Source organism: Carassius auratus, chromosome 31, assembly GCF_003368295.1.
Source record: "Carassius auratus strain Wakin chromosome 31, ASM336829v1, whole genome shotgun sequence".
Taxonomy (NCBI): domain Eukaryota; kingdom Metazoa; phylum Chordata; class Actinopteri; order Cypriniformes; family Cyprinidae; genus Carassius; species Carassius auratus.
This window is the reverse complement of record NC_039273.1, coordinates 11,232,385-11,257,368: the sequence shown is the minus strand read 5'-3', so window position 1 is coordinate 11,257,368 and position 24,984 is coordinate 11,232,385. Positions and strand designations below refer to the sequence as shown.

The 24,984-nt window shown below is 34.8% G+C and overlaps 2 protein-coding genes across 2 annotated transcripts; both read right to left on the bottom strand.

The window, feature by feature from the left end:
- Nucleotides 1-4,197: 4,197 nt before the first annotated feature.
- LOC113050543 (cystathionine gamma-lyase-like) lies at nt 4,198-12,291 on the bottom strand. Its single transcript, XM_026213579.1, has 12 exons — nt 11,954-12,291; nt 10,726-10,807; nt 10,554-10,649; nt 10,339-10,448; nt 10,090-10,224; nt 9,787-9,844; nt 9,617-9,694; nt 8,483-8,635; nt 7,994-8,115; nt 7,861-7,913; nt 7,169-7,307; nt 4,198-4,773 (listed from the first exon to the last, which is right to left on the bottom strand). The coding sequence occupies exons 1-12, from the start codon at nt 12,125-12,127 to the stop codon at nt 4,759-4,761; spliced, it is 1,215 nt and encodes a 404-aa protein (XP_026069364.1). The 5' UTR covers nt 12,128-12,291; the 3' UTR covers nt 4,198-4,758.
- A 7,838-nt stretch (nt 12,292-20,129) lies between these two features.
- LOC113050542 (omega-amidase NIT2-like) lies at nt 20,130-24,177 on the bottom strand. Its single transcript, XM_026213577.1, has 10 exons — nt 24,020-24,177; nt 23,140-23,258; nt 22,877-22,997; nt 22,700-22,788; nt 22,094-22,187; nt 21,566-21,640; nt 21,406-21,484; nt 21,225-21,323; nt 20,662-20,717; nt 20,130-20,571 (listed from the first exon to the last, which is right to left on the bottom strand). The coding sequence occupies exons 1-10, from the start codon at nt 24,045-24,047 to the stop codon at nt 20,477-20,479; spliced, it is 855 nt and encodes a 284-aa protein (XP_026069362.1). The 5' UTR covers nt 24,048-24,177; the 3' UTR covers nt 20,130-20,476.
- Nucleotides 24,178-24,984: the final 807 nt, after the last annotated feature.

The following is a 24,984-nucleotide window of genomic DNA, read 5'->3' as shown; positions in this document are numbered from 1 at the left end:
TCTGGTGATCTAAACAGCTCAAGTCTTCAGTATCTTATGCTCATTTTTTTTTATCACACAAATTCAGCCTTGGTTAACATAAATAACTTTCAAAAACATAAAAAATGTAATTATTCGAAAATTTTGACTGCTAGTGTATATATGAAAAGGTCAAACTGCTTTCAAGAAGACTCGAATTGTCATTCAGTGTCATCTTATTCATTAAACACTGAGTTTGTGACAGAAATCCTCAGACACAGTTAAGACAATAAATAAAGTGGGTTTGCAATTACATCTCAGTGGGAACAGAGGACAATATCCTATAAGAGTTTTTTCAAAAAAAGCCCACTATCACCAAATGGAGGTCAAAGGTCATTCTTTGTGCTGCGCTGTGTGTTTTGGTCATGATGTTTTTAGGAAATGTTGATGTTTTTCAAGCTTTTGCATATATCAACATTTTACCAGTTGATTATAAAAACCTAATTCTTGCATTACATTCCAATCTGTTTCAGGTTAGTTCAAATCAAAAATAATAATAATAATAATAATAATAATAATACAATTATTATTATTAATTATATGTGGCTTTTTTATTATTATTTGAAAATGTCTACTGATTTATAATTCCTAACCTGTGAACTCCATGTTCCTTGGAACCCTATCTAGATGTCTGTAATGTCCATAAATTCCCAAGTAAACAGATTTCAATAGAAGGAATCAACAACCTAAAAAATTGAAAGAAATAAATGATTTTACAATGAGGGTAATTAATAGGAACTACACAAACTAGAATTTAAAGTTATACTTGAGAATTACAGCTAGCGTGCAGTGGAGAATTTAAATATTTAAGTGTGTGTGTGTGTGTGTGTGTGTGTAAATAATTATTTTTTTGTGTCATGCAGAAATGTGATGCCATATATTCTTGCATATTACAAACAAAGTATATAACAAAGTACTGTAAACCAGAAGAAAATGTGTTGTTTTTACTTCTTATAAAAGTGTAATGCATCCCAGAAAGAAAGAAAATATGATAAAATGCATACTCTCCAGCCTGAGTGCTAATACACAATGATAAAGTTCAGCTTTTAGTCTACAGGTAAGTGGACCATCTCTGTGCAGTGATGCATTAGATGCTGTCCCTCACAAAGAAAAACAAAGTAATTTAACATTGTGTTCCACTGAGCAGCCAGTAATCTTCATTCTAATGTGCGTCACTGTAGAAGTGTACACTGTAGCTAAAACCTTCAGTCTTTGATTCAAAAGAAGCTTCAGTGTCCTCTGTGATGCAGGTGACTGATCACACTGTTGAACAGCACGACATGTTCCTTCAAGAATGAGGAATTACAGAGCTGAATCTGGAGTGCTATGGTATTATCTTATTAATAAATAACAGATATAATTGAGGGAATGAAAGACAAAGTTAGCATTTAAGCAGAGATGAAGGTTGGGTTTCATAAGACATCAGCTATAATTAAATTGAAATTACGCAGTTTATGTCTCCCTTGTATTTAAAAGTACGCAAGAAGTGTCAGAGGAAACAATTTGCAAAGATAACATCACAAGAGTTTCCTTGATTATGTTTCACTAATGAAAGAATGAAAGAAAAACTGATGATGAGATGTTCCATGTGCACACAAGGACCTTATTGATTGAGAAGCTCTGAGCTGTATTTGTTTTCGTCTATTGGAAATATAGTTTAGCCTGATTTGGCAGGCATGCTCTTGAACACTATTATGATTGGAGTGCTGAAACTTTAATAAGATGAGGAAAGATTAGCATTGATGCTGACAAGGACAAAATAAGCTGATCATTTGTAACCTTTTTCCAAAAATGTACGCAAAGTGCCCTAGTTTGGATGGTTACTTTTATGTTACCAGTTGCTTTGAGCGAAGTCCAAGATAATAAAAAAATGTAAATAAAAAAATAGCCTCTTTAAGAAGTGTTCAGAATGAACCAAGCTCATTCATAGCTACTTTGTGTTTATTTTTGCATCATAATGGATCATGAAGAGGAGGTTAAGGGAAAGAGAAAAATGACTCATACAGTGCGTTTAAATAAACAGATGAACTGCTTAGCAGTGAAACCACAAGCTTAAACCTGCTAGAAAAAACATTCACAAATCATACCTTTTTCCTTAGATGATCATAATTAAAATTGACCATTTAGACATTTTGAAAATTTCTCATCTCTAAATCCAACTGCTTTTTTAAACCAAATGGATGATTCAAAGTTTAAGAAAGTAATTTTCCACTCGATCTATCTGAATGACCCTACAAGGCCAGAGCTGGCACAGCTTCACAAAGACACTCTGAGGAACCAAATGTGTCTTTATCCAGTAATTACGCACATCAATTTTGCCAGTATGACGCATAATACCAGCCAAAGTCACTTTTTTGTACTGATGGAAAGAAACTTTTATTACCGATTTAAGTTTAGAAAAAAAAAAAACTTAATATATGAAAGAATGTATGACAATACAATAGCATAATAAATCTATGGGGATGAAATGGCTATTTAGAATCCCAACAGTTATGATATACGTACATTTAAAGCCTTCATTTAATCAAATTCTCAAAAGTAAGCTTTCAAACAGACTTTTCTGGCAATGTAATAGAAGTTGCAACAGTTCAAACAATACAGAAGAAAATAAATCTCTTGATTCTATTGATTGGATGGAGACAGACCTGAATGTTTTTAGTATTATGAATCAAATGTATGTACATTTTCAAACTTCATGCGTGAAAAAAAGAAGTCATGCTTCTTTTCAAGGCAACACTAAACTAAATATTATATTTAAATCATTGCTTATGACAAATGTTTGACTGTTGCTAGCATAGTGGCTAACAGTGTCAGCTAACATTGGTCTGTAATTATTTTAGACCAAATTATGCTGTTATCCACTTCAATCTTTAGGCCACTTACTAGTAATAGTTCTGAAATGAGAGATATTCAAGAAGCTGTGAGCTGGAAAGGAAATATGAGCTGAATGTATCATCTCTAATCAGGAGAAGCATTAGGATTTGATGCTGCCAGCAAACTTACCTTGAAACTGTTGCAAAGTAAAAACGTCAGTTGAGCAACTAATAACTGACTAAAAATATTTAGATAAATGAACCATCTTTCTAAACAGCATTTTATATGAATAGAAAATTCATGCTAAGATCATGGCATTGTTAATAATCGCCCATTTTCTTTGTGACAGGCTTGTGGGCACGAATTGTGCAACATGTTTTATTTAAGAAATGTGAAAATTGGAAAACACAGCATGAAAGGACCCTGGCAAGATCAAATATGTATTTCGATGAAGGAAAAGAATATTGGGTCACATAAGAGGTGCAACTTCAGCTTTGCTCATGTTCCATTTCATTCTATTACTAGCCCGTAATACATGCACAATCTGCTTCCAAACTGTATGAACAACAAGGTTTCAACCCAGTATATACTTCGAACATTACAGAATGAACTTTTCATCCCTGACATTTTGCATACACTACATCAGGCTTAAATGAAAATGTCAGTGGCTTCTATACTGGAGATTTATGGACAGTGATATGTAGAGTTAATGGTTCTGGGCATACCTGGGTTAATGGTGCTGTGCTTCCTGTGTGTACAGTTGGCTAAATGGACATCCTTTGAGTTAGTAAATAATGATGGTTGCTAACAAAAGTGCTTTTCACTTGATACAGAATGTCTTGTGGAAAGATGACAGTAAATAGGTACTGTAATATAGTGACAAACAAAAAGTCATTGATATGCTTTCTGACGGTATACACCTTGACAAGCTTGAACTGACTTCCACTGAAATGTCATTTATCAGTAAACCTCTGCATGTGAATCTCTAAATGGGCTGAACAATATTTGACAACCTGATTAAACAAAATTGTATTCATTATTTAGTTTCTTGCAGCATGTCCTAAATATCTTACATTGCTCAGGAAATTAAAGAACAAAAAATTTCCTATGTCAGGACTAGAGAAGTGATTATCATGTCATACCTGACATAGAAATCAATTCAAGCCTGAGAAATGCTGTGGAGAAATAATTACTTCTCTGTTCAAGCTGCCCTTGTAGCATTATTGGTGATGTTGTTAGATCAGCTCATTAGATGTGTCTTTTACTATTCATCTTCCCATTACATGTGTGATGCTTGTTGACTTCAAAGTGACTGGTTATGGTGTACCACCATCAAAGACCATCAGAAAGAAGACAAAACAGAGGCAGAGATTACAAATGGCTTTTAATGGGTCTGGTAGCGCAGACAAAGATCAGATGTGATCCTTTAAGAATTGAAAATGCGCAAGCCTCTAACCAATATCTAGTATTTAAAATACAAACTGGTCAAAGAGTGATATAGAGCACTATGAGGTGACTAAGCATTGTCTTTGATGCAGAAAATAAAGACTGATTGTGTAAACTTGTGCTGTTTGTCTTTCTTGCCGAATTATCTTGAATCACAAAAAATCTTGATTTGCTTGATATCGGATTTCCCTTGCAGTCCTGGCTTTTCCCTGTATTAAACGTTTTAAAAGTGGAGCCCGTTTAGAAACCAGATACCTCATCAAACTGGAATTACAAAAAGTAGAAACAAAGCAGCAAATCTCCTGTTCTTAGAATATGGCAAATGAGTTTCTTGAGGATGTTCGTTCCCTGACAAATGCAACTAAAGTTTTTCAAAGCATAACTGTCATATACTAGGTAAATCAGAAATGTGCCTCAAAAGAGTGTCTTTGTCTCGTCCAGATGTGGCACCACTGTTCTTGATTGAGCTTGATCAGCTGCTTACTTTTTTGGATGCTGTAAAAAAAAAAAAAAAAACATTTTCAGCATTAGATTAATCAAATATTAAACAGCACAAAAAAACTTCTTTGTTTTTAATATAGCAAATTAATATTTGGTTGAATATGATTTAGATAGGTATACAATATAAATATGAAAAACACGATACACACACACTACTGTTTAAAAATATGTGCTCAGTAAGTTTTTTGTTTTGTTTTGAGAGTTGTTTCACTGAGGATGCATTTATTGGCCCAAAATGTACAGTAAATTAATAATAGTGATATTTCATTCCATTAAAAATTTAATATTAATGTTTTAAAATGTAATTTGTTCCGGTGATGGCAAAAAAATATAAAAAAATCAGCAGCCATTACTCCAGTTTTTAGTGTCACATGATCCTTCAAATCATTCTAATATGCTGATTTGGTGCTCAAGAACCATTTATTATAATCAATGCTGAAAACAGTTACGCAGCTTAATATTTTTGTGGAAAATATGATACATATTTTTAAGGATTCTTTGAAATAGTAAGTTCAACAATCTTATGTAAAAATGTAAAAGGCCTTTTTATCAATTCATTGAATGCTGAATAAAAGTATTGGTTTGGGTGTGTTATACACTCTTATATATCATATCAACCACCATAAGATTTGTCCACAGTTCACTAGCTAGCGCTCCACAGTCCCTAGAACAGAGGCAGTAACTTGAGGCTCACCACAGAGTGGTTCAATAAATGCTGTTAACATTAGCACATTCAGCCTTTTTTTTTTTAAATGACAGCTCTAAACCTCACAAAAGTGCAGATAATTAACCTACAGTTTTCAGAAAGTATAAGGGAGACTGAAGATGTATAACTCTCAAAGGAAAACTGCGTGTCAGGACCTAATGGAATTTACCCCCTCAGAACGGATGTCATTCAATTAAAGCACGCCGCAAATCACAAAAGCTCATATTGTAATGATCTCAGAGGGGTATTGGATATCAATTTGATACGAGTCATGATTTCATTTCCGTTCTCTTCAGATGAGCAGAAAAGCATGACATATAATGGCATCAGATCTGGAACTAGGGCTGGCATTGAACTGCTGACAGAGGAAAAGGGCTCTCACCTCTGAGACACGAACACTAGACTTTCACAATAATGTGGTGCATGGTGTACCGATGTACAAATCTTAATCTTAACTACACTGCCGCACCTTTGCTTTCCAATAAGCATCTGCTCACACGTCTGTGATACCACGCTCATAGACTCCAATAGAGCGAACAGGCTTCCCGAGAGACCGCACAGCCCACAATCCACTAGCTTTCTCCTCACAAACACGTTTCTATGGGAATAATTCTCAGACTCTGACCTGAGCCGATTTGTCTTTATTTCCTGGAACCTTATTTTGCAGTGCACTTAAGAGAGAGGGGAAATGGCCTGCACTCTCCGAAACGGCTCGCTGAACTTTATGGCTAAAATGATCTCTGTGTTGTCACAAGCTTAAAAAAAAGCTAATTTCAGGGATTAAAATCTATTTAAATAAGGGATGCAACATTAAATGCATGAAAGCACCTTTGGTCCTCAAATGAGGTTCTACAATTAGAAATGCACATGATTACGTATAATAACATCGGTGTCATATACACATAATGCACTGGCCATCTGTAGATCTACTTGGAGCTGGTGACATAAGTGTTTGTCTGAACTGTTATATTTACAAAATCCATGGAAATCAGGATATATTTGTTAGGATTCTTTAATGAATAGAACGTTCAAAAGAACAGTATTTATTTGAAATAAAACCTTTGTAATGTTTGCGCAAATGAATGCTTCCTTCCGGAATAAAAGTAAAAATATCACTGAAAGTATGTGTGTGTATTGTTATAGCACTTATATATCATTGCTCTTTTTGTTGTTTTTGATTGCTTCCACTGTCTTCATCTGTAAGTCGCTTTGGATAAAAGCGTCTGCTAAATGAATAAATGTAAATGTAAATGTATTTATTCATTTACCATATTTTTCGGACTATAGGTCGCACCTGAGTATAAGTCGCACCAGTCCAAAAATACGTCATGATGAGGAAAAAAAAACATATAAGTCGCACTGGACTATAAGTCGCATTTATTTAGAACCAAGAACCAAGAGAAAACATTACCGTCTACAGCTGCGAGAGGGCGCTCTATGCTGCTCAGTGGTAGACTACAGGTGCACTGAGCAGCATAGAGCGCCCTCTGGCGGCTGTAGACGGTAATGTTTTCTCTTGGTTCATTTCTCTTGGTTCATTGCTCTTGGTTCATGTCAAATTAATTTTGATAAATAAGTCGCACCTGACTATAAGTCACAGGACCAGCCAAACTATGAAAAAAGTGTGACTTATAATCCAGAAAATACAGTATTTTCAGATAAGATGTTTTCTGAAATACTCACTGCAGCAGCGAGGGCTTGGTCTAGATCTGCAATGATATCTTCCTCTTCCTCCAGACCCACAGACAAACGAACGAGCGTATCACTGATGCCCAACTCTTTCCTCTCATCCTCAGACACTGAAGCATGAGTCATACTCGCTCTGGAATACAAAACAAATCAAACGCACCATGGGAAATGGAGGTGGATGAAATGTTCCCCCAAAAAAGGGTTTTGATTGTTTTTGATTTGATTTTTAAAGATAAATCATGGTAACAATGGACAAAGTACGATATCAAGAAGACTTGGCGAGAGATTCAGATGTTATCACTGTCGTTTTAGTGAATTACTCGTGAACCATAAATCTGTCACAATGTTTCAGAAGCCATCTGATGATTCAACCTTAACTTCGTTTTTATAGTGAAGGCTGTCTATTAGAGCCTAAATAACTTTTCTGCTAAATAATGTTCTACTATGAGGCAAACTGTTCAGAAAACAAAAGGGTTTCTGTAGTTTCTTTTCACAACAACATTAAAGCTCTCACGCCCCCTGGTGGCAATCCAAAATAAGCCTCTCAGACTTCTAAAGATTTTTTGCACACTTATTAAAACAACAAATGAAAAATAGTTTTTTTTTTCTCTCTGTATGCTCTGGATATAAATCTGATTTTCCCTCAGAACAGTCTGGATTTGGATAATAGTGTGCTCAGTACTTACGGGTGCTCTGCTAGACTCTCATAACCACCAAGACTTTCAGCAAGCGCAAACAACTGAAACACAAAACACAATACGGTTTCTACAAAAATGTAAGATGTAAAAGACTTTCAAACAGTATGAAGCTTCAAAACACCTTTAGATTGCTGAGAAAGGTTGAGGCGTGCTCCAGTTTTCCTTTGATATAGAAAGTGATCATTCCAGGACAGCCTGTGCACTGTCTCTGTGTCAGCTCATGCTGAGGGTGAGATGGAAGACCTGAAGGAAGAGAGATGAACATGAGGCAATCAAGTCTGACTGGAATATTTCATTCATTTTGAACAACACAATTCAAGGCTGTCAGTAGGTGGCATTATATAAATTAAGCACCTCCTAAACAAAAGTTAGGGATCAGGAAGAATTTTTCTTTTGAATAAATTCTTTAAACATTTTTAAACATTATTCAACAAGGACACTTTAAAATTAATCTAAAGTGACAGTAAATAATTTACATAGTAAAAAACATTAATTAAATATTACTTTATAACCCTTAACGTGTTCGGTACTGTTAAAAAATTAGCAAAATCATATATATACAGTTTTACTAATCATCTATCACATTTTTATATAATAATATCATAGACACCTGGGAAGATGACTCTATCCACTCTTGGATCGGCCTCCAGAAACCGTGCCGTGGCCATTGCGTTCTTAAAGTGCTGCTTCATTCTCAGGTGGAGAGTCTTCAGACCCCGATTGCACATATAACAGTCAAATGGAGAAGGCACAGCCCCTAGAGCTGACGTAAACGGAGGAAGAGAGATTAAATCAAAAGTTTTACTTCTGCTATGCAGTTGACTCATTTTGATTGTTACAGACAGGCACAAATCTGCAATATGTTGCAATAAGAATCTAACAGAAAGCACAAGGTTTAATCGTCGCATCAGGACTGCAACAATGTGACAGGTGGGAGGTATGGGATGAAGCTGATAAAGTTATACCTTGCTCAAATGATTCAACCATTTTAAAATCACAATAAAATAAAGGATATAGCAATAATATATATGAAATCAAGAGGGAAGGGAAAAAGTATTTTTTTTTTTACATAACTGCTAGCAATATGACTACATGTAATAACAAATAGTAAATAGTGCCAGCAGATATTATTATAGGATATTACTTTGACCTGAAGACAAGTAACTTTCTTTTCAAGTGAATGAAGTACATTTTTCTTGTCCCTTACAAAAGACTCCCAATAGTTTAGATAAAAGAACTTCATCCTTGCTAGAATTCCTTGATCACAAAGTATTTACGGTATTTCACCTGGTGCCTTTCTTGGACATGTTAAAACACATCTTCTGCATATTTATGTACTTTATAAACATTAAGCTGAAACTTTAACACTCTTAAGTGATAAGCTAATATGCCTATGATTCTTTGGCATTGTGATTATCAAAAAATAATAATAATAAAATCAGGCTTTAATCAGGTTTGGCACATTATAAATTGATATTTCTTGTTAATATAATATATATATATACACACGCACATACATACATACATACATACATACGTGCACATATCCATCTGTTCTCTATTGTTAATGTCCAATAAATTGGCTTTATTTCAAAGGGTAAAGAAATAAATCAAACTGGTTGTGAAATACATCTTATATAATCTGAAATACATCTTATATAATAATGCCATAAAGAGAGGAGCTGTTTGCAAACAATCAGGATGTTATCAGCCAGATTTTCCGTTTAGATCAGTAGAGCCTTACCATTCTGCAAAAACTTCAGTCGTTCATAGAGATCATCACGGTTGAGAGAAATCAGTCCCATCACAACATCACTGTGACCTGGAATTACATTTGATAAAATTTATTTTAAATTTTATCAACAACCTTTCAGTTATATAAAAAGCTAACCTGATTTTATGATTTGTTTTTACCATTCATGTATTTTGTTGCAGAGTACATGCAGATGTCTGCTCCAAGTGCAAGGGGGCGCTGTTCCAGGAGAAATATTGGGAAATATTCAAATCAATCCCTGCTCTGGAACTTTATAATACAAGTCATCTGTACTCAACGTGCTTTTAACTTTGTCAGCTAACTTTTTAATTAGTAGCATAGTGTGAAACATTAGGGTGTTGCTCTATGGACATGCTCATGTTACTTTTTGATCTCACATTATATTTTTACATCAAATATCAGCAGCACTGGGTTATGTATTATAATAATGTCCATGTTCGTACCTGGAAGTAGGCTGACATGAAAGTGTTGTCCACAACAACAATTATGTCCTTGTTGTGCTCATGGACAATATCTGCACAGCCCTGGATGTCCACAACCTTCATCGTAGGGTTTGTGGGTGTTTCAATCCATACCAACTGTAGAAACCAGAACATTTAGTTCGAGTGGTACTTCTCAAAGCTAATTAATCAATCATGTGAGCAATTACCACTTTCCCACAGAAATTTTCTAATGCTCTGTGCCGGGTGTACCTTTGTATTTGGTCTTAGAGCTGCTTTTATCTCCTCTGTCTTTGTGAGGTCAGCAAAAGAGACATCAAAGCCCACTTCTGCAGCTATTTTTCTGAAATACCGGTTAGTTCCTGGTGGAAAAAACATGAAAGACATAGTAAGACTCTCAGCTTTTCACACTCTTTTTGGATAAGGCCAACTATCATTTTATTTATTTTTTAGAAGCAGTAACTCACCCCCATAGACATCGTTCATGCACAAAATTCCATCTCCAGCCTTAAAAAGATGTGTGATGGTTAAAGTTGCAGCCAATCCAGAAGCAAGAGCCAGACCTATTAGCAGACAGAGCTTTAGGTTTATGGCAATGTCACTTAACATAGAATACAAATGTGTTTGTGATGGACTCACTGTATTGTGCACCATCCAAAGCAGCAACTGCTCTCTCAAGACAGTTTCTTGTGGGATTTCCACTCCGGCTGTACTCAAAACCCTGGCAGATAAAATATTACAACAAGATGTAATTCATAGTTCTTTACATAAACTAGAATTGTGCAAATAAAATATGTGAATGAGAGAGAAAAAAACACACTTCAAGATCTAAATCCATAGAAAAGTCTAAGTTTAAAACATATTGTTGATTTGTGATGCAACTCCTTTACAAAGAGACACAGATAACATGCAAGCATATGCTTTTACTTCAACCACCTGGCTGTTCTCATGACTCATGTTGTTAATAAATATTCAGTCTTTGCTGATGTAATCAGCACTCTTCTGAAAAGGTTTCCTATATATTCTTATCTTTTGACTGGTTCCAGAGGGATTTTGGGTTGAGAGACCACTTTAAATCACCAAAGACCAGCTTAAAATAGCACAAAAAAAAAAAGAAAATAATTTACTCACCCCTCACTTGTTCCAAACCTGTACGAGGAGTTTCTTTTCACCCTTAACTTGTTCCAAACCTGTATGAGAAGTTTCTTTTTTCTGTTGACCACAAAGGATGATATTTTGAAAAATATTAACCATTAACTTCCATGGTAGGAAAAAAAAATACTATGGAAGTGAATGGAGCCCATAAACTGTTCTGAATCTAACATTTTTCAAAACAGAAAAGAAACTCATTCAGGCTTGGAACAAGTTCGGGATGAGTAAATGATGACAGAATTCATTCTGGAAGTGAATTAATCCTAAAGTAAGGTTACACACTTCTGATCAGCAGGGCATTGGAGCGTAGGCTTCTTGACGGTTGACCTCAACCTGTGGTGTTGTCTTAAATGTCAAGTAATTTTAATTTAGTAGCAGAAATACATAAACAGGCCCAAAGCCCCTTTAAAACCAAACAGCAAACTAACTTGGTAACGTTAGACTATTAAAAACCAGTAAGCTAGTTTAGGCAGATTTTTCAGCAAGATATGGCATGCTTTGTGCTTAGTCACCGTGAGATGCACATATACAGATTTAACTCTCAAGTCTTTCATGTAGTTACGATTGGTTTATAAATTGACATTTATTCAATCATAACTGCGTGTATAAAAACAACTCACAATCTACATAACGCTACTCAAATGTCGTGCTAACACGAAACAACAATGAATACATCCTCAGTGTCAAAACTTTACTAAACACCTCAATGACATACCGCATGTTTCCCCGGTTCTTGTTGTTTAAAGGTTGTTGACAGTGAAATAAGAGGCACCACGGCCCTGGAGTTCCATTGCTCCGGCTCTGAACCGACGTGGATCGCGTCTGTAGCGAATGATTTGAAGAGCGGCTGGTAGCCGGCTGAGCTGTCCTTCTGTCTGTGTGAAGCCATGACTGATGCTGAGACACGGGTCCCTGAGTGAACAGAAGAGTGAACAGCTCTCTTGTACAGTAAATGGGTTACGATGAACGGGAGGGTTGTAGCAACCCCTTCTACACCAATCACAATGTGTGTAGAGTAAAGGGAATGGAGTGGATTGGCGATCACACAGGGGCGCGCTGAGTCACGTGACCGTTTACAGTTCAGCGCGACACTACCTACTCTTTTCACAAGACTCTGATGACGCGGTGATGACGCATACACCGTTCATCAGAATCGTAAATACTATCGTAAATGAATGTGTGTATATACACATTTATAACGCTATTCTTTGTATTATATCATCTTTGCATCGAATTAGAAAAAAACAACAACTGCTAATGCTAGGATAAATAATGGCTCCTAAGCAATTGAGGTGTTTTGTTGGGAATGCGCCCCTGATCTACCTAAATGCGTTTTTGAAACCAAATATTTGCATAACTACAGGAAACACTGCATCTAACAATGATTTGAGGAAAAAAATAATTTAAATGCCACGGCCTACCTGAGCATTGTTTCTGACCATGTCCATCCCTTTATGACCACCATGTCCTCTGATGGCTACTTCCAGCAGGATAATGCACCATGTCACAAAGCTCGAATCATTTCAAATTGGTTTCTTGAACATGACAATGAGTTCACTGTACTAAAATGGCCCCCACAGTCACCAGATCTCAACCCAATAGAGCATCTTTGGGATGTGGTGGAACGGGAGCTTCGTGCCCTGGATGTGCATCCCACAAATCTCCATCAACTGCAAGATGCTATCCTATCAATATGGGCCAACATTTCTAAAGAATGCTTTCAGCACCTTGAATCAATGCCATGTAGAATTAAGGCAGTTCTGAAGGCGAAAGGGGGTCAAACACAGTATTAAATATGAAATAAATAAAAAATATATATTTTGAGACTAAGATAATTCAAATATATTCAGCAGCGCTGAATGTGACAGAAAGACCATTTTAGCACCACGTTTTATTTATTTTAAAATATTTTTACAGTTATATTACTACTGTGTAATATTTTCAGTATGATACCAATGTCGGTGTATATAAAAGGCCCCAGAGAGACAGAATTCAAAACTGTACTGAACACACAATAAGATTAGTAACTAAGTATAAACTGAGTCATTCCTGCAGATGGTAAACCACACCTACTGCTTTTACTTACCCAAAAAAATGACTTTTAAAAACAGAAGCATAAAAACACGAGTGAAGTACTTGTAATAAGTAGTTAATAGTTCAAAAGTAATAGTTGTATCTTAATATGCTGAATGGATGTGATTACGGTTCATCACTGTTTGTATCTTGTTTGGTTACATGAGATATCTTCTGCCATTGTCTGATGTTCATTTGTATGAAATTAAAATACATTAAATCAAGTTATATGACCATATAATATATGAGCAGCATTTTGTACATATATAACCATTTTAAACATACTCTTAAACCTTACTTCTAATGATCTAAATGCAACTGTTACCAAACTCACCTATGTCAGCAAATACAGAAGCCTTGTCTGACAGCTTTTGTCAACTTCACCCCTGCTTGAAAAGAGGGGACAGTTACCATGCCAACCCATACAATACCTGTGTCACTGAGCCAAAGAAACAACAACAAAAAAACAGAGAAACCCACAGCTAGTGTTTGTTTGTTTGTCCTTCCTTCCTTTCCCACAATTTAATTTAGATACTGAGTTCCTAATTTGTATATATTAAATTATATTTAAGTAGCCTACTAGTATCCCTGAATTGTCTAATGCTGGGAAATGTCTCATTACCCAACCCTCGAGCAATGTTTTTAATATGTTAAAATGTATTTCCTTCATTCAGTGTTCCTTACAGAGTAATTTATAATCCTACACTGCACATGAAATTAAAGGAGGCAAATTAGCCTTGTACAACACTTCAGTACACTTGCAAAGCAATTATAATGACGTGTCCAACCTTGCCATTAAATTCAACCTTGATAAATACTAGTCCTGCTTCTCAATCAAAGCCATTTGGCTGCACTGTAAAAAAAAAAGCCCCATAAAAAAAGCCCAAATGACTGGCAGCTACGGCTGCCAAACAAAAACCGTAAAATATTTTAATTGAAAAAAGAAAAACATCTGTAAAATATGTTTTTAACAAAAATATTTAATGAAAATTTCTATTAAATGACTGTTTTTGCACTTTATTTGAATTAAGATATTTTATTATAATTTTTACTGTATTTGTTCGGCAGCCTTATTTGCCAGTCATTTACCTTTTTTTAACAAGTTTTTTTTACAGTGTGTCATTCAATCTTGTGTTGCATTGTACTATTCATGTCTTTACTATTCATCTGACAATCAAATTGTTTAATTTCAAAGTAATTTAGCAATTAAGAGTAAAAAAAAAGTACCATATTTTCCGCACTATAAGGCGCACTTAAAAGCCTTTAATTTTCTCCAAAAACGAGTACGCCTTATAATCCGGAGCGCCTTATCTATGGATCAAGGCGCTCTGTCAAAATCAGGCGGCAAGGAACTCGACCGGAAGTTGAAGTCGGGTGGGGGCTGCCATCTTTTAGCAGAACTTCACTTGCGTTAGCATTCCCATTGACTCCCATTCATTTTGGCGTTACTTTGACAGCGAATAACTTTACATCTGAGGCGTTTAAAGACTCCTTTTGTCCATTATTTATTTCTAAAGATACACAACAATGTATAAAGGGCTCCATTACATTCTATGTTACATTATGGCCCCGTATAAACAGTTTTTGTAAAAAAAAAAAAAGAAATAGGCTAACGATTGCGTCATAACCACTAGACTCTCTGTCGCATTACTGTACAGACAGGAGGAGAAACTCGCAGGCAATTAACTTAATATGGCGTACTGGCGTTACATTTTAAAATACTATACAAAATAATTAATCAGAATACTTACTCCTGCTCACTCACGACAAAGAACTCCCCGCTCAAGCTCGCCATCACTACAAGATTAACGATGGCAGTTTGCACGCACAGCCACTTAGAAGATTTACATCTGTCAGACAGGTTGCTGACGTCGTAAAGCTTCGTTTGAGTCTGCGCGTCAGAAACGGAAGTGCTAAAAAAACGCTAAAAACGGGCTTCACTTGTCTCAATTGAATTCCAATGGGGTCGCTGTGTCCATTTCTTTTACTGTCTATGGTCAAAATGTTGACATTCACTTTAGCACAGCTCCATCTAGTGGATGCATAACGCAAATCCAGTCAAACGTTTGACTGCAGTATCTTCTATTCTATGCGTTTTATAATCTGGTGCGCCCTATATATGAAAACAGTTCTAAAATAGGCCATTTATTGAAGGTGCGCTTTATAATCCAGTGCCCTTTATAGTGCGGTAGCCTAATCTGTTAATTTACAATATTAACTCAAAGTTGAACAATTTTGCTATTATATATTTGGATTGAACTGAAACCCTTTATTTTCAGGTTTATATAAGAGCAATATCACACTGGTAGCAGTGTTATATGGCTGTATTTCAGCACGTCTGTGATTCAGCCACAGGTAATGCACAGACAGGGTGCCGATATACAGCCATATCAAATGAGTGGAATATTGCTTTTATACAAAATTTAGATGGCAAAATTGTGTAAATACATAAGTAACTACAAAGTAATGTATCTAGAAACTCTGTTTTGTGCAGTACTACTTCCTTCAGCCAGATGCAAATCTCAGTTTGACAGTTTAACAGCTGAGTGCAAGCCACCGTTACTAATTCAAAACCTTGACCTAAGAAAAAATTAAGGAATATTGAGCTGCTTCATTGAAACTTATTGTATTTCTGTATTATTAGCTCACTGTATTATCTAAAGTATTATAAGCTAGAGATGGACTGAGCAAGTGTGATTATCTGCATCAGATACAGCTTTCATTCTTCAGCTCAATTTCATATGATCTTCTCCGAGACATCTTTGAAAAACACAATCACATATGATACACATACACAGGGATATAATGTCCTTAGAAAAGATTTTATCACTATTTATATTATTATGTTATTTTATACGCTAATTTTATAATTTAATGTAATTTTTAATTTTATTATTACATTATTTCTTGTTTGACTATTAATCAAGTCTTATGTGCACTTATGAGATATTAAAAAAATCCTGCTTTATGATGTACTTCTACTCTCTAAGTCTAAGATAAATTACTTCATAGTGTGTGTGTGTGTAACAAACCATACTGATAAAATTGTAGCTAAGGCTAAGCAGCCTTGAAGTTCTGATAAGATTTCTGAGTATGTGTATTAGTATCTGTCTGTACACGGAGAAGCTCAGACAGTCCCAGGACAAACGTTCAACTGCCTATGTCCAGTGTATCAAATATACATCTTTGGAGAGACGTATTGTGTCTGACCTTGGATCACTTGTCACCAAAATAGTTGTCAGAAAATATGGTTGAATCGTTTATGTCCATAGGCCTATGTGGAAACTAAGTTTATAGGTTTTGATACCAATAAGAATTGTGTTGACTTTGAAGTAATTAGTATCCTCTGTAAGGCCAGGGTATAATTGTTGTTGATTCTGAATTGTACGCAGAGCGGCCTACAAACTCCATCAAGATACTTGAGCTGATTTCTGCTTATGAAACTGCAAACCATACTCTTCAGTACATTTTTATTCAATTGAACAAATCTCTGACTCCTGGTCTTTATTCATCATATCTGGTCCTTGGGTTTTAACATTCTTTTATGCTGATGACACCGTTATTTATACAGTTGCACTGTATTTTAATCAAGACATAGAACCTCTTTCAATGCTGCTTTCAACTGTTAATATCTAAAATCAAAATCTATCATTTTTGCTCTCCCAAATGTACTAAGACATATGTTTCTTCTGTCTCTACCATACAAGGTATTAGGATAGAAAGAGTCATGTCTTACAAAGTTTGCTTTTAATATACACACAAAAACTTTTTCTTGTAAAAATGCCTCCCATGTGAAGCCAAGAAAATTATTATTTTTTTGCGAAGCCACTGCAAACTTTCTACTTGCATCTAGATCAATATTGTTATTCATTTGAATGTTCCTAGGGTTTATTCAGAGCATGGCAAAACTGCTTTTTCTGGTTATGGAATGATAAGCAAGCCACCATTTCTTTAGACTCAATTCCATCTACTGCAGACTGAGCTGAAGGAATCATGGTGCTATTTTCATTTATCTTTTATAGATTAATTTTATTTGTTGATTAAATTGTGTATTGTGCTCTTTATCTGAAACTTTATGTAGCTGTCCTGACCAGGACTGCCTGTAAGAAGTGATTCTGTATCTCAGTGGGACTGGGACCTTACTGGTAGAAGAAATGATATATAAAATAAAGAAATATCCCTCAGAAATAATTCTAAGTAGCTGCTCAAAAATACTGCTTAATAGTTGTGAAACTGTGATACTTTTTTTTGGATTCTTTAATGAATAGTTATGAGTCATGCTCGCTCTGGAAAAGAAAGTTAAAATAAATAAAATTATTAAAAAGTCTTTAAATAAAATTTCCAGTAATGCTGAGAATTGTAATGGGTTTTAAATATTATAATAATTATCTAATAAGTGTCTTTAGGCCTTGCTTCATGCTTGTTTTTAACTACTTCCTCTCTATGCATTCTTATCCACAGATTTACTTTTTACAGTACACATCACCTAATTTGGTCTACTAGATCGACAGTATTTTTTTTAAAAAGGAAAGAAAATTTTGTGTGCTGTGAAACAAATTAGTACATTTATTAAATGGGCCATCCTTTACTTGCATTATCTCTCAGACAACATTAGGTATCTTTAAAAAAAAAAAATTACCAGTAGAAACCTAAATTTTTCATCAAATGTATCAATAAATTCGAAACATTTGTATTTTAAGCATGTAAATTATAAATAAATGTCATTTTAACTGACTTTTTTTTTAATCGAGTATGATCTGTGTGGCACATTAGACGGCTTTTGAGAAGGTTTAACAAGACAACTCGTCAAATTTGTTAATAAAAAATTTAACTATGCAAGATAATAAAAAAATATTTTGGAAAGCGGAAATTTATTTATTTTATCTTATTTTTGCTTATAAGTGATACTTTAGATTCAAGAATTACATTTCATTTAGCCATTTCATTACCATTTAGCTGATGAATGCGTAAAAGGAGTGATTGGGGATCATGTGTCATCCTTCCCTGTGTTTACATTGCCTCGAAAAATGTGAGCTCCCTCCACATCTCATCTGAATGGAGAAGATGAAAGGAAATAATTCACACAGCAAGCAGTATGGATGCAGGGATAAGTGTGTAGATGCAAAATGTGTCCTATGGAATCCTGACTACTGTGTCATCTTTTTCCCCAAACACTAGAGATTTCTCAATGGAGTTACTTGATGTACAATTATCAGATACACATAATTACAGTTTTCATCTTAAGTTTCTTGGTCAATACAGAAGCTCTCTGGTTTGGTCTGTCTCACCATAGCAGGTCAGTTTAAATTATTAAAAGCAACCAGGCTACTTTGACTTTTTGTTTTCTTTTTCTTGGTGCTTATTTTGGTTTCAATCATTCATTCTATTTATTTGCAGGTCATTTCAGCCATCCTACTTTATTTAGAGAGAATGGAGTGGATGAATCCTGATAGTTTAGCAACTCTTTAGCTATTTCTATGTGTTGCAGATCATTCATGCAGCTAGGGTACTGACATGATCATGTTCGATATGGAGCATGGGATTCCCTTCCCGAGACTGATGTTTAACATGGTTTGGAAAGGCATTGTGGGTTGATACAAATAACTTACATAATGCTTATTAACTGTGATTGACTGGAAGTGATTCACAATTTCATTTCAGAGGATGAATCAGCATGAGTGGGTACAAGCTTCATTTGAGGCCACTGGTTTATTCTTTGCTTTCATTGAATACCCTCCCTTTTCCAGACAAAAGGCTAAACAAAAGACCTGAGAGCTTTCTGAGCACAACTCAATTAAGCAGGCGAAAAAAAAATGTATTCATATTCAAAATAGTGAGATAAACAGCTCAAGCACACTTGTTATTAAGTATTCATACACATACATTCTTGCTGTACCATTTTAAGATATTTGGATGACACATGGATGAATGAAAAGTTCTTGTGTTTGCCCTTGCTCTGTTGTACTTAAGAATTTATTCTTATTGCCAATTGTTAGAGCTGCCTAATAGTTAATCCATAGGTGGGTAACTGAAAATGTATTGTCTGTGTGTTGTTAAATAGCTTAGTTACCTTGTGTGGGTATTAAAAGGTGTTCTTAAAATTCAAAATTAACTTGCATATATTGCTCCAATTAACTACATGAGAGTGCCTTGTTTATTTTTGCATGCCTTTTCTCTTGGTTATTGGTAAGAGGAAGCTCATGGAAGTTTATGTTAATTTTCATCTTTGTTTAGGGTATAGTTTAGTCAAATATTCTAGTTTAATCCTTAGTTGTTGTTTTTTTCTGCTATGCTCAATCAATTGAGACCCTGTTTTCTGTCACAGCTTATGCTACTTAATAAATGTAAGTTTTGTTATCTTTTAAAAAATTGTGTCGAGTTTTCACTCTGGGGTTAAGGACTGAATTGTGTTCTCCTTGTTCTCTTTTACCTTTTAATATTAATCGAATCCATTTTAATTTACTTTTCTTTGTTAAGCCTCCCAAAAATCCTCTAGACTAGAAAGAAGGCCAGAACATATATTACATTGTAATGTCATTCTCACTGTTATCTGTTGAGGGGTGCTGTTGAGACTGAATATAATTAAATTATATTAAATTCTATTATAAATCATATTCAGCAGCACTAAATGTGGCAGAAAGAAATTTTTTACACATTTGCCTTTTAATCACTATATAGTATTTTCAGTCATTGAAAATAAAAGACCTAAGGGATACAATTGTACATACAATTGTAAAATGATTAGTAACATATAACATAAATGTACAACATTACACCAGTAATTGGTAGAAAACATGAGGCAACTTAATATGAAGTAAACAATTTCCAGATAATTTTTTATCTCTTTTGGCTTTAATAAAATGACAGCATAAAATATAATTATTTTGATTTGGAAACCACTTGATAATATCAACAACTTTTCAATAACGTGCTTAATAATTTTTTTTTTTTTTTTTTTTTTGCACTGATGCAGCATTTCACCAGACCAGGCATAACCGTCCAATGTTTTTACCACTGAAAAAACTCTTATATATTACAAATATAATAGTTGTATAATAAAGTTGTAAAAGAATCAGCAAAAGAATACAAATTGTGAAGCACTTGTTCTTCACAATAATGAAAACATTTTTGTGTGCGGTACCCTTTGCTTTGTGTGAACAAGTGTTCAGCCCTCCTGAACACTATTAACACTATATAGATCATTCCGTCGTTGTGTGGTGATTGGGAGCTGCTGACGCATATCGGCCAAATACTGCAGATCTACAAGCAGAAGAGAAAGAGTACATTTACATTATGCCCAAATGGCTGTACAGCTGTCAATTTAAACACATGTAAAGTGGTGAAATATACCTATGTCAGCATATACAACGGATTCCTCTGATCCAGCTTTGGCAATTACCTCCCCCCTGCGTGGAAAGAGAGCACTGTTATCAAAGTAACCCATAAAAGCATGCATAATTAATTTTTTTCTATTTCACCTACTTGTTTTTCTGATTAATCTGATTTCGATTCTGGGAGTCACGATCTGATTCAAAAACGATTCTTGATCTAAATTTTTTCCTAATTGATTCTTCTGCTGTGCAAATACACCTTTACAACTTTACATTTAAGCAAAATTGAAGTTTCTCAGATTTTTGTTTACATTTGGAAGTCAGTACTGCCATATTAAAAATAGGGGTGTGAATCACTGGTTTTCACGATTCAATTCAATTATGATTATCATTCGTAATTACAATTCAACTCGTTATCTCGATGCATTAGGCTAACCGAGACGTGTTATTTGCACTTACATATTGTTGGTCTTTTTGATTGCTTCCGTTGTACTAATTTGTAAATCGTTTTGTATAAAAGCGTCTGCTAAATGACTAAAAGTAAATGTCCTGTAATTGCATAACCCGACAGAAAGCACTGACCAAGGGTTAACCACAGAGCTGTGACCCCAGGCCACATAGCTGGCGCTTTCATCTCTTGCTGGTGAAGCAGCGGCCACATAGACCTGATTATCCACTGCCCTGTGAAAAGGACACAAACCGTCTTACAGCGTGCATGGGGAACCAAATAATTAATTGACCCCAGGTGGTCTGAGATACTGACCTCCCCCTTTGCAGCAGCTCCCAGTGAGCTGGACCCGTGGTCATATTGAAGGCACCAGGATATACCAAAAGCTGGCAACCTACATAGACAAAGATATGAGGAAATCATATCAAGAATACCTACGTTACATTTTAACAAAACTTTGCATTGAAATTCTTACCTTTTTTAGCATAGATCTGTGCCAGCTCTGCAAATCTGATGTCATAACATATTCCCACACCTACTTTGCAAAATGCTGCAAAGAAATACATAAACTGTATGATCTCGGAGAGAGCAAAAATATAAAGGTAACATTGGGAATGCACCGATATTTATATTCTGGCCAGTTCTGATCAGCTGTTATAGCTGATAATTAAAATTAAATACTTTTTTCCCTAGATAAATAAAAAATGTAACACTCAATTTTAAATAAATTATTTTATAAGTTACTATATTATGATGAACAGTATGGAGAATTGATATTCAGTTTCAGTCTGCTAAAGATTTCAACATTGTTGTTAAATCATTAGTGTTTTTACAGATAACTAAATATAAAAAAATGGGGAAATGTGCATACATAAAAAAATGGCTAATATAGCCAACATTGATTCTAAAACAAAAAATCGAATATTGTCCTAAAAGCAATATAGTACTAATATACTGTCTGTTCATTGATAACATGGACAAGATTTCTATAATACACACTCACGGGTTTCAAACATGGATAAACTGTTTCCCGGACTTAGTGTTTCAGACTCCTGAAACCGTATTTTCCCGGGTACATCAATATCAAAAAGATGAATCTGAATGGAAATGAAGATAAAAGTCAAATACTTGTTAATACATCCTGAAATATTTTTTAATATATAATATATCTATTCAAAATCTGTAAGATCTTTTTTAATGTTTCTAGACAAGTCTCTTAAATTCACTAAGGCTGCATTTATTTAATCAAAAATACAGTAAAACACAAATATTATGAAATATTACATTCTAAATTGTATCAAAGTATTACTACAATTTTAAATTACTTTTAATATATTTTAAAATGACATTTGTTCCTATGATGGCAAAGATGAATACTCCAGTCTTCAGTGTCGTATAACCCTTCACAAATCATTTTTATATTCTGATGTGGAGCTCAAGAAACATTTCTTATTATAATCAATGTTGATAACAGTTGTGCTGCTTAATATTTTTGTTGAAACTGTGATAAAAAATGTTTATTGTTTGATGAATTTAAAGTCCAAAAGAAGAGCATTTATTTTAAATAGGAATCTTGTGTAACACAAAAAAATGCCTTTACTGTACTTACTTTCCTGTGTTTGACAAGCAGCTTTCCATCAGGTCCAAAAATTGAGCAGGTGTTATAGAGCTTTCCTCCGTCCTCCTCAGGAATGGATCCTACAAAGAAAGACACAGTCATGTGGGGGACTTGGAAATGATTGGCATCAAATACACTAACATACTGATTTGTGTCTGACAGTCTCACCGCCCACTAAATAAACCCCACACTCCTTGGCTGCCTGCGACAACGCCTGTGTGGTCTCTCCTGGGATCTTCTCAGCATACTCGGCAAAGAACCCAGATCCAAAAGGGGAGTTGAAGCACTCCTAGATTATGGATTATTTAATGGCATATTTATATATAAACCAAAAATATGATATAATATGATTTATATAATATCAAACAATCACATATATCATGACAGTGGTGAGCAATATATATATATAAGATATTGAATGTACTACTTACAGGCAACACTACAACTTTTGCATCTTGTCTTGCAGCCTCCTTCACAATTTTTTGTGCTCTTCCCAAGTTGTCCGCCTTGATCTTTGACACATGTAACTGCACCAAAGCCAAGCGAAACTCTAAGATGCAGAAGATCAATTGTTTGTTTATAAGCTGTTGAAGGATCAATGATTCACAACTCTTTCAACTTTCAACCAGGAGACCCAAGTTATTTTGTTTTGGTACTTTGCACTTTTGTACTTTTGTCAAAGGACTTGTTGCAGCCAAAACAAAAACATGTTTTTAGTTTCATTGAAGTTTTTGGTGATTGAAGTTAGGGTTGGGCAATGTCTAAAGTGAAACTTCGTGATGAACTCCGTAGTATGGAGTCTGTGTAATCGCGAATCTCCAAAGTGAAAGTGAAAGTAAAATGAACGCACGCATTCGAAAGCGAATTCAATGCCCTCCATATTAGTTGCGGCTTCCTGATGCCCGCAATTTATATACAGTATAATTACCAAACGATATAATTGCGAGAGAAAGTATTAAAATATTTTTTATCCTCCCGTATAGTAGGGTATTTATTCGATTTAGGGGTAGCTACAATTTTCTTTCCAAAGTATCGGCGAATTCGACGATGGCATCGTTTATCGGCCCAATCCTCATTTAAGTTAAAAGAACAGTCAAAACATGATCTGTATGAACCACATCGTAGTCAAAACATCAACAAAATTATATCTGTTTTTAGGTTGAAACGTTTGAACATTCAATAAATCTTCGAGCTAACAGTTCAATGCAAAGTGAAATCAAGCATGTTAGCATGCCAAGTTCAGATAAATGACAACTCAAATCAACCAGTAATCCGAACATGTACCACTCTAAATATAAAAAATATACTCACTTGACAGTGCCTTAAATGTACTAGACATTGATACACAGTACAGTAGTAATCAAAGCCAAAAAAAAAGGCAAGCCAGCAACCTTTAGCCAAAAAAGCTTAACGGCTGATATACACGCTTTCGCTTTGTTAGAAACGTTACGTAGGAAAGGAAACCAAAAACTGGTTTTTGAATGTAGCCTATGTCAATGGAGGAGAGGCGTAGTTACACGGAATAAACAGGTTTTTAGAGGAAACAGGTTATAACTTAATTAATCGACAGTCTATCGGCTAATCTTCAAACTATTTCACACTTAACAATAGTTTTGGAATACTAAGAGAAGTCACTGACTTCTTGGAACAGTTGGGATTCAGTAGCAATTGTCATTCCAATGGTATCTGTTATATATATATATATATATATATATATATATATATATATATATATATATATATATATATATATATATATATATATATATACAGTCTATGATAGATATACGTGATAGGTTATTAAGACACAGTACCCAAGATGACCGTTATGCTTTCTCCAATGCAAACCCTTATCTATGCTGCAGCCATAGACTGTATAATAACTGCAGCTCTTATCTCTTTTTAAGACCATCTCTAATGGAAATGCAGGAATCTCCGCCTACTAAAATGCATTCAAAATTAAAGTCCTCTCTTGACGCTAGTATTTTCTCCCTTTCTGTTTGGAATGGATTATGTTGAACCATTTTATAAGCATAGCCTTCTTTTTTTTCTAATCATTTATGTCATAGACTGCATCTATCCTATAGGTGGCGCATTTTAACAAACGCCCATGTTAAAAACATTCACAAGAGACTATGAACCCAAACATGCCGAGTTTTGCGGTAATATAAATGTTTTTCTTGTTGACTTCGCTTTAGGTGGACTTAACGTTTCTACTTACGAAAACGTTGAATGTTGCATGATTTGGACGTGAGTTATATTATTGTAGATGAATA

Coding starts and splice junctions, on each gene's coding strand:
- LOC113050543 (XM_026213579.1), bottom strand. CDS start 12,127: ATGGCTTCACACAGACAGAAGGACAGCTCAGCCGGCTACCAGCCGCTC. Junction 9,845..10,089: donor TCATGTCAGCCTACTTCCAG/GTACGAACATGG, acceptor CTCCTGGAACAG/CGCCCCCTTGCACTTGGAGC. Junction 9,695..9,786: donor TGCAACAAAATACATGAATG/GTAAAAACAAAT, acceptor ATGTAATTCCAG/GTCACAGTGATGTTGTGATG.
- LOC113050542 (XM_026213577.1), bottom strand. CDS start 24,047: ATGTCTAGTACATTTAAGGCACTGTCAA. Junction 22,789..22,876: donor TGGGGTTTATTTAGTGGGCG/GTGAGACTGTCA, acceptor CTTTCTTTGTAG/GATCCATTCCTGAGGAGGAC. Junction 20,572..20,661: donor CGTTGTATATGCTGACATAG/GTATATTTCACC, acceptor TTCTGCTTGTAG/ATCTGCAGTATTTGGCCGAT.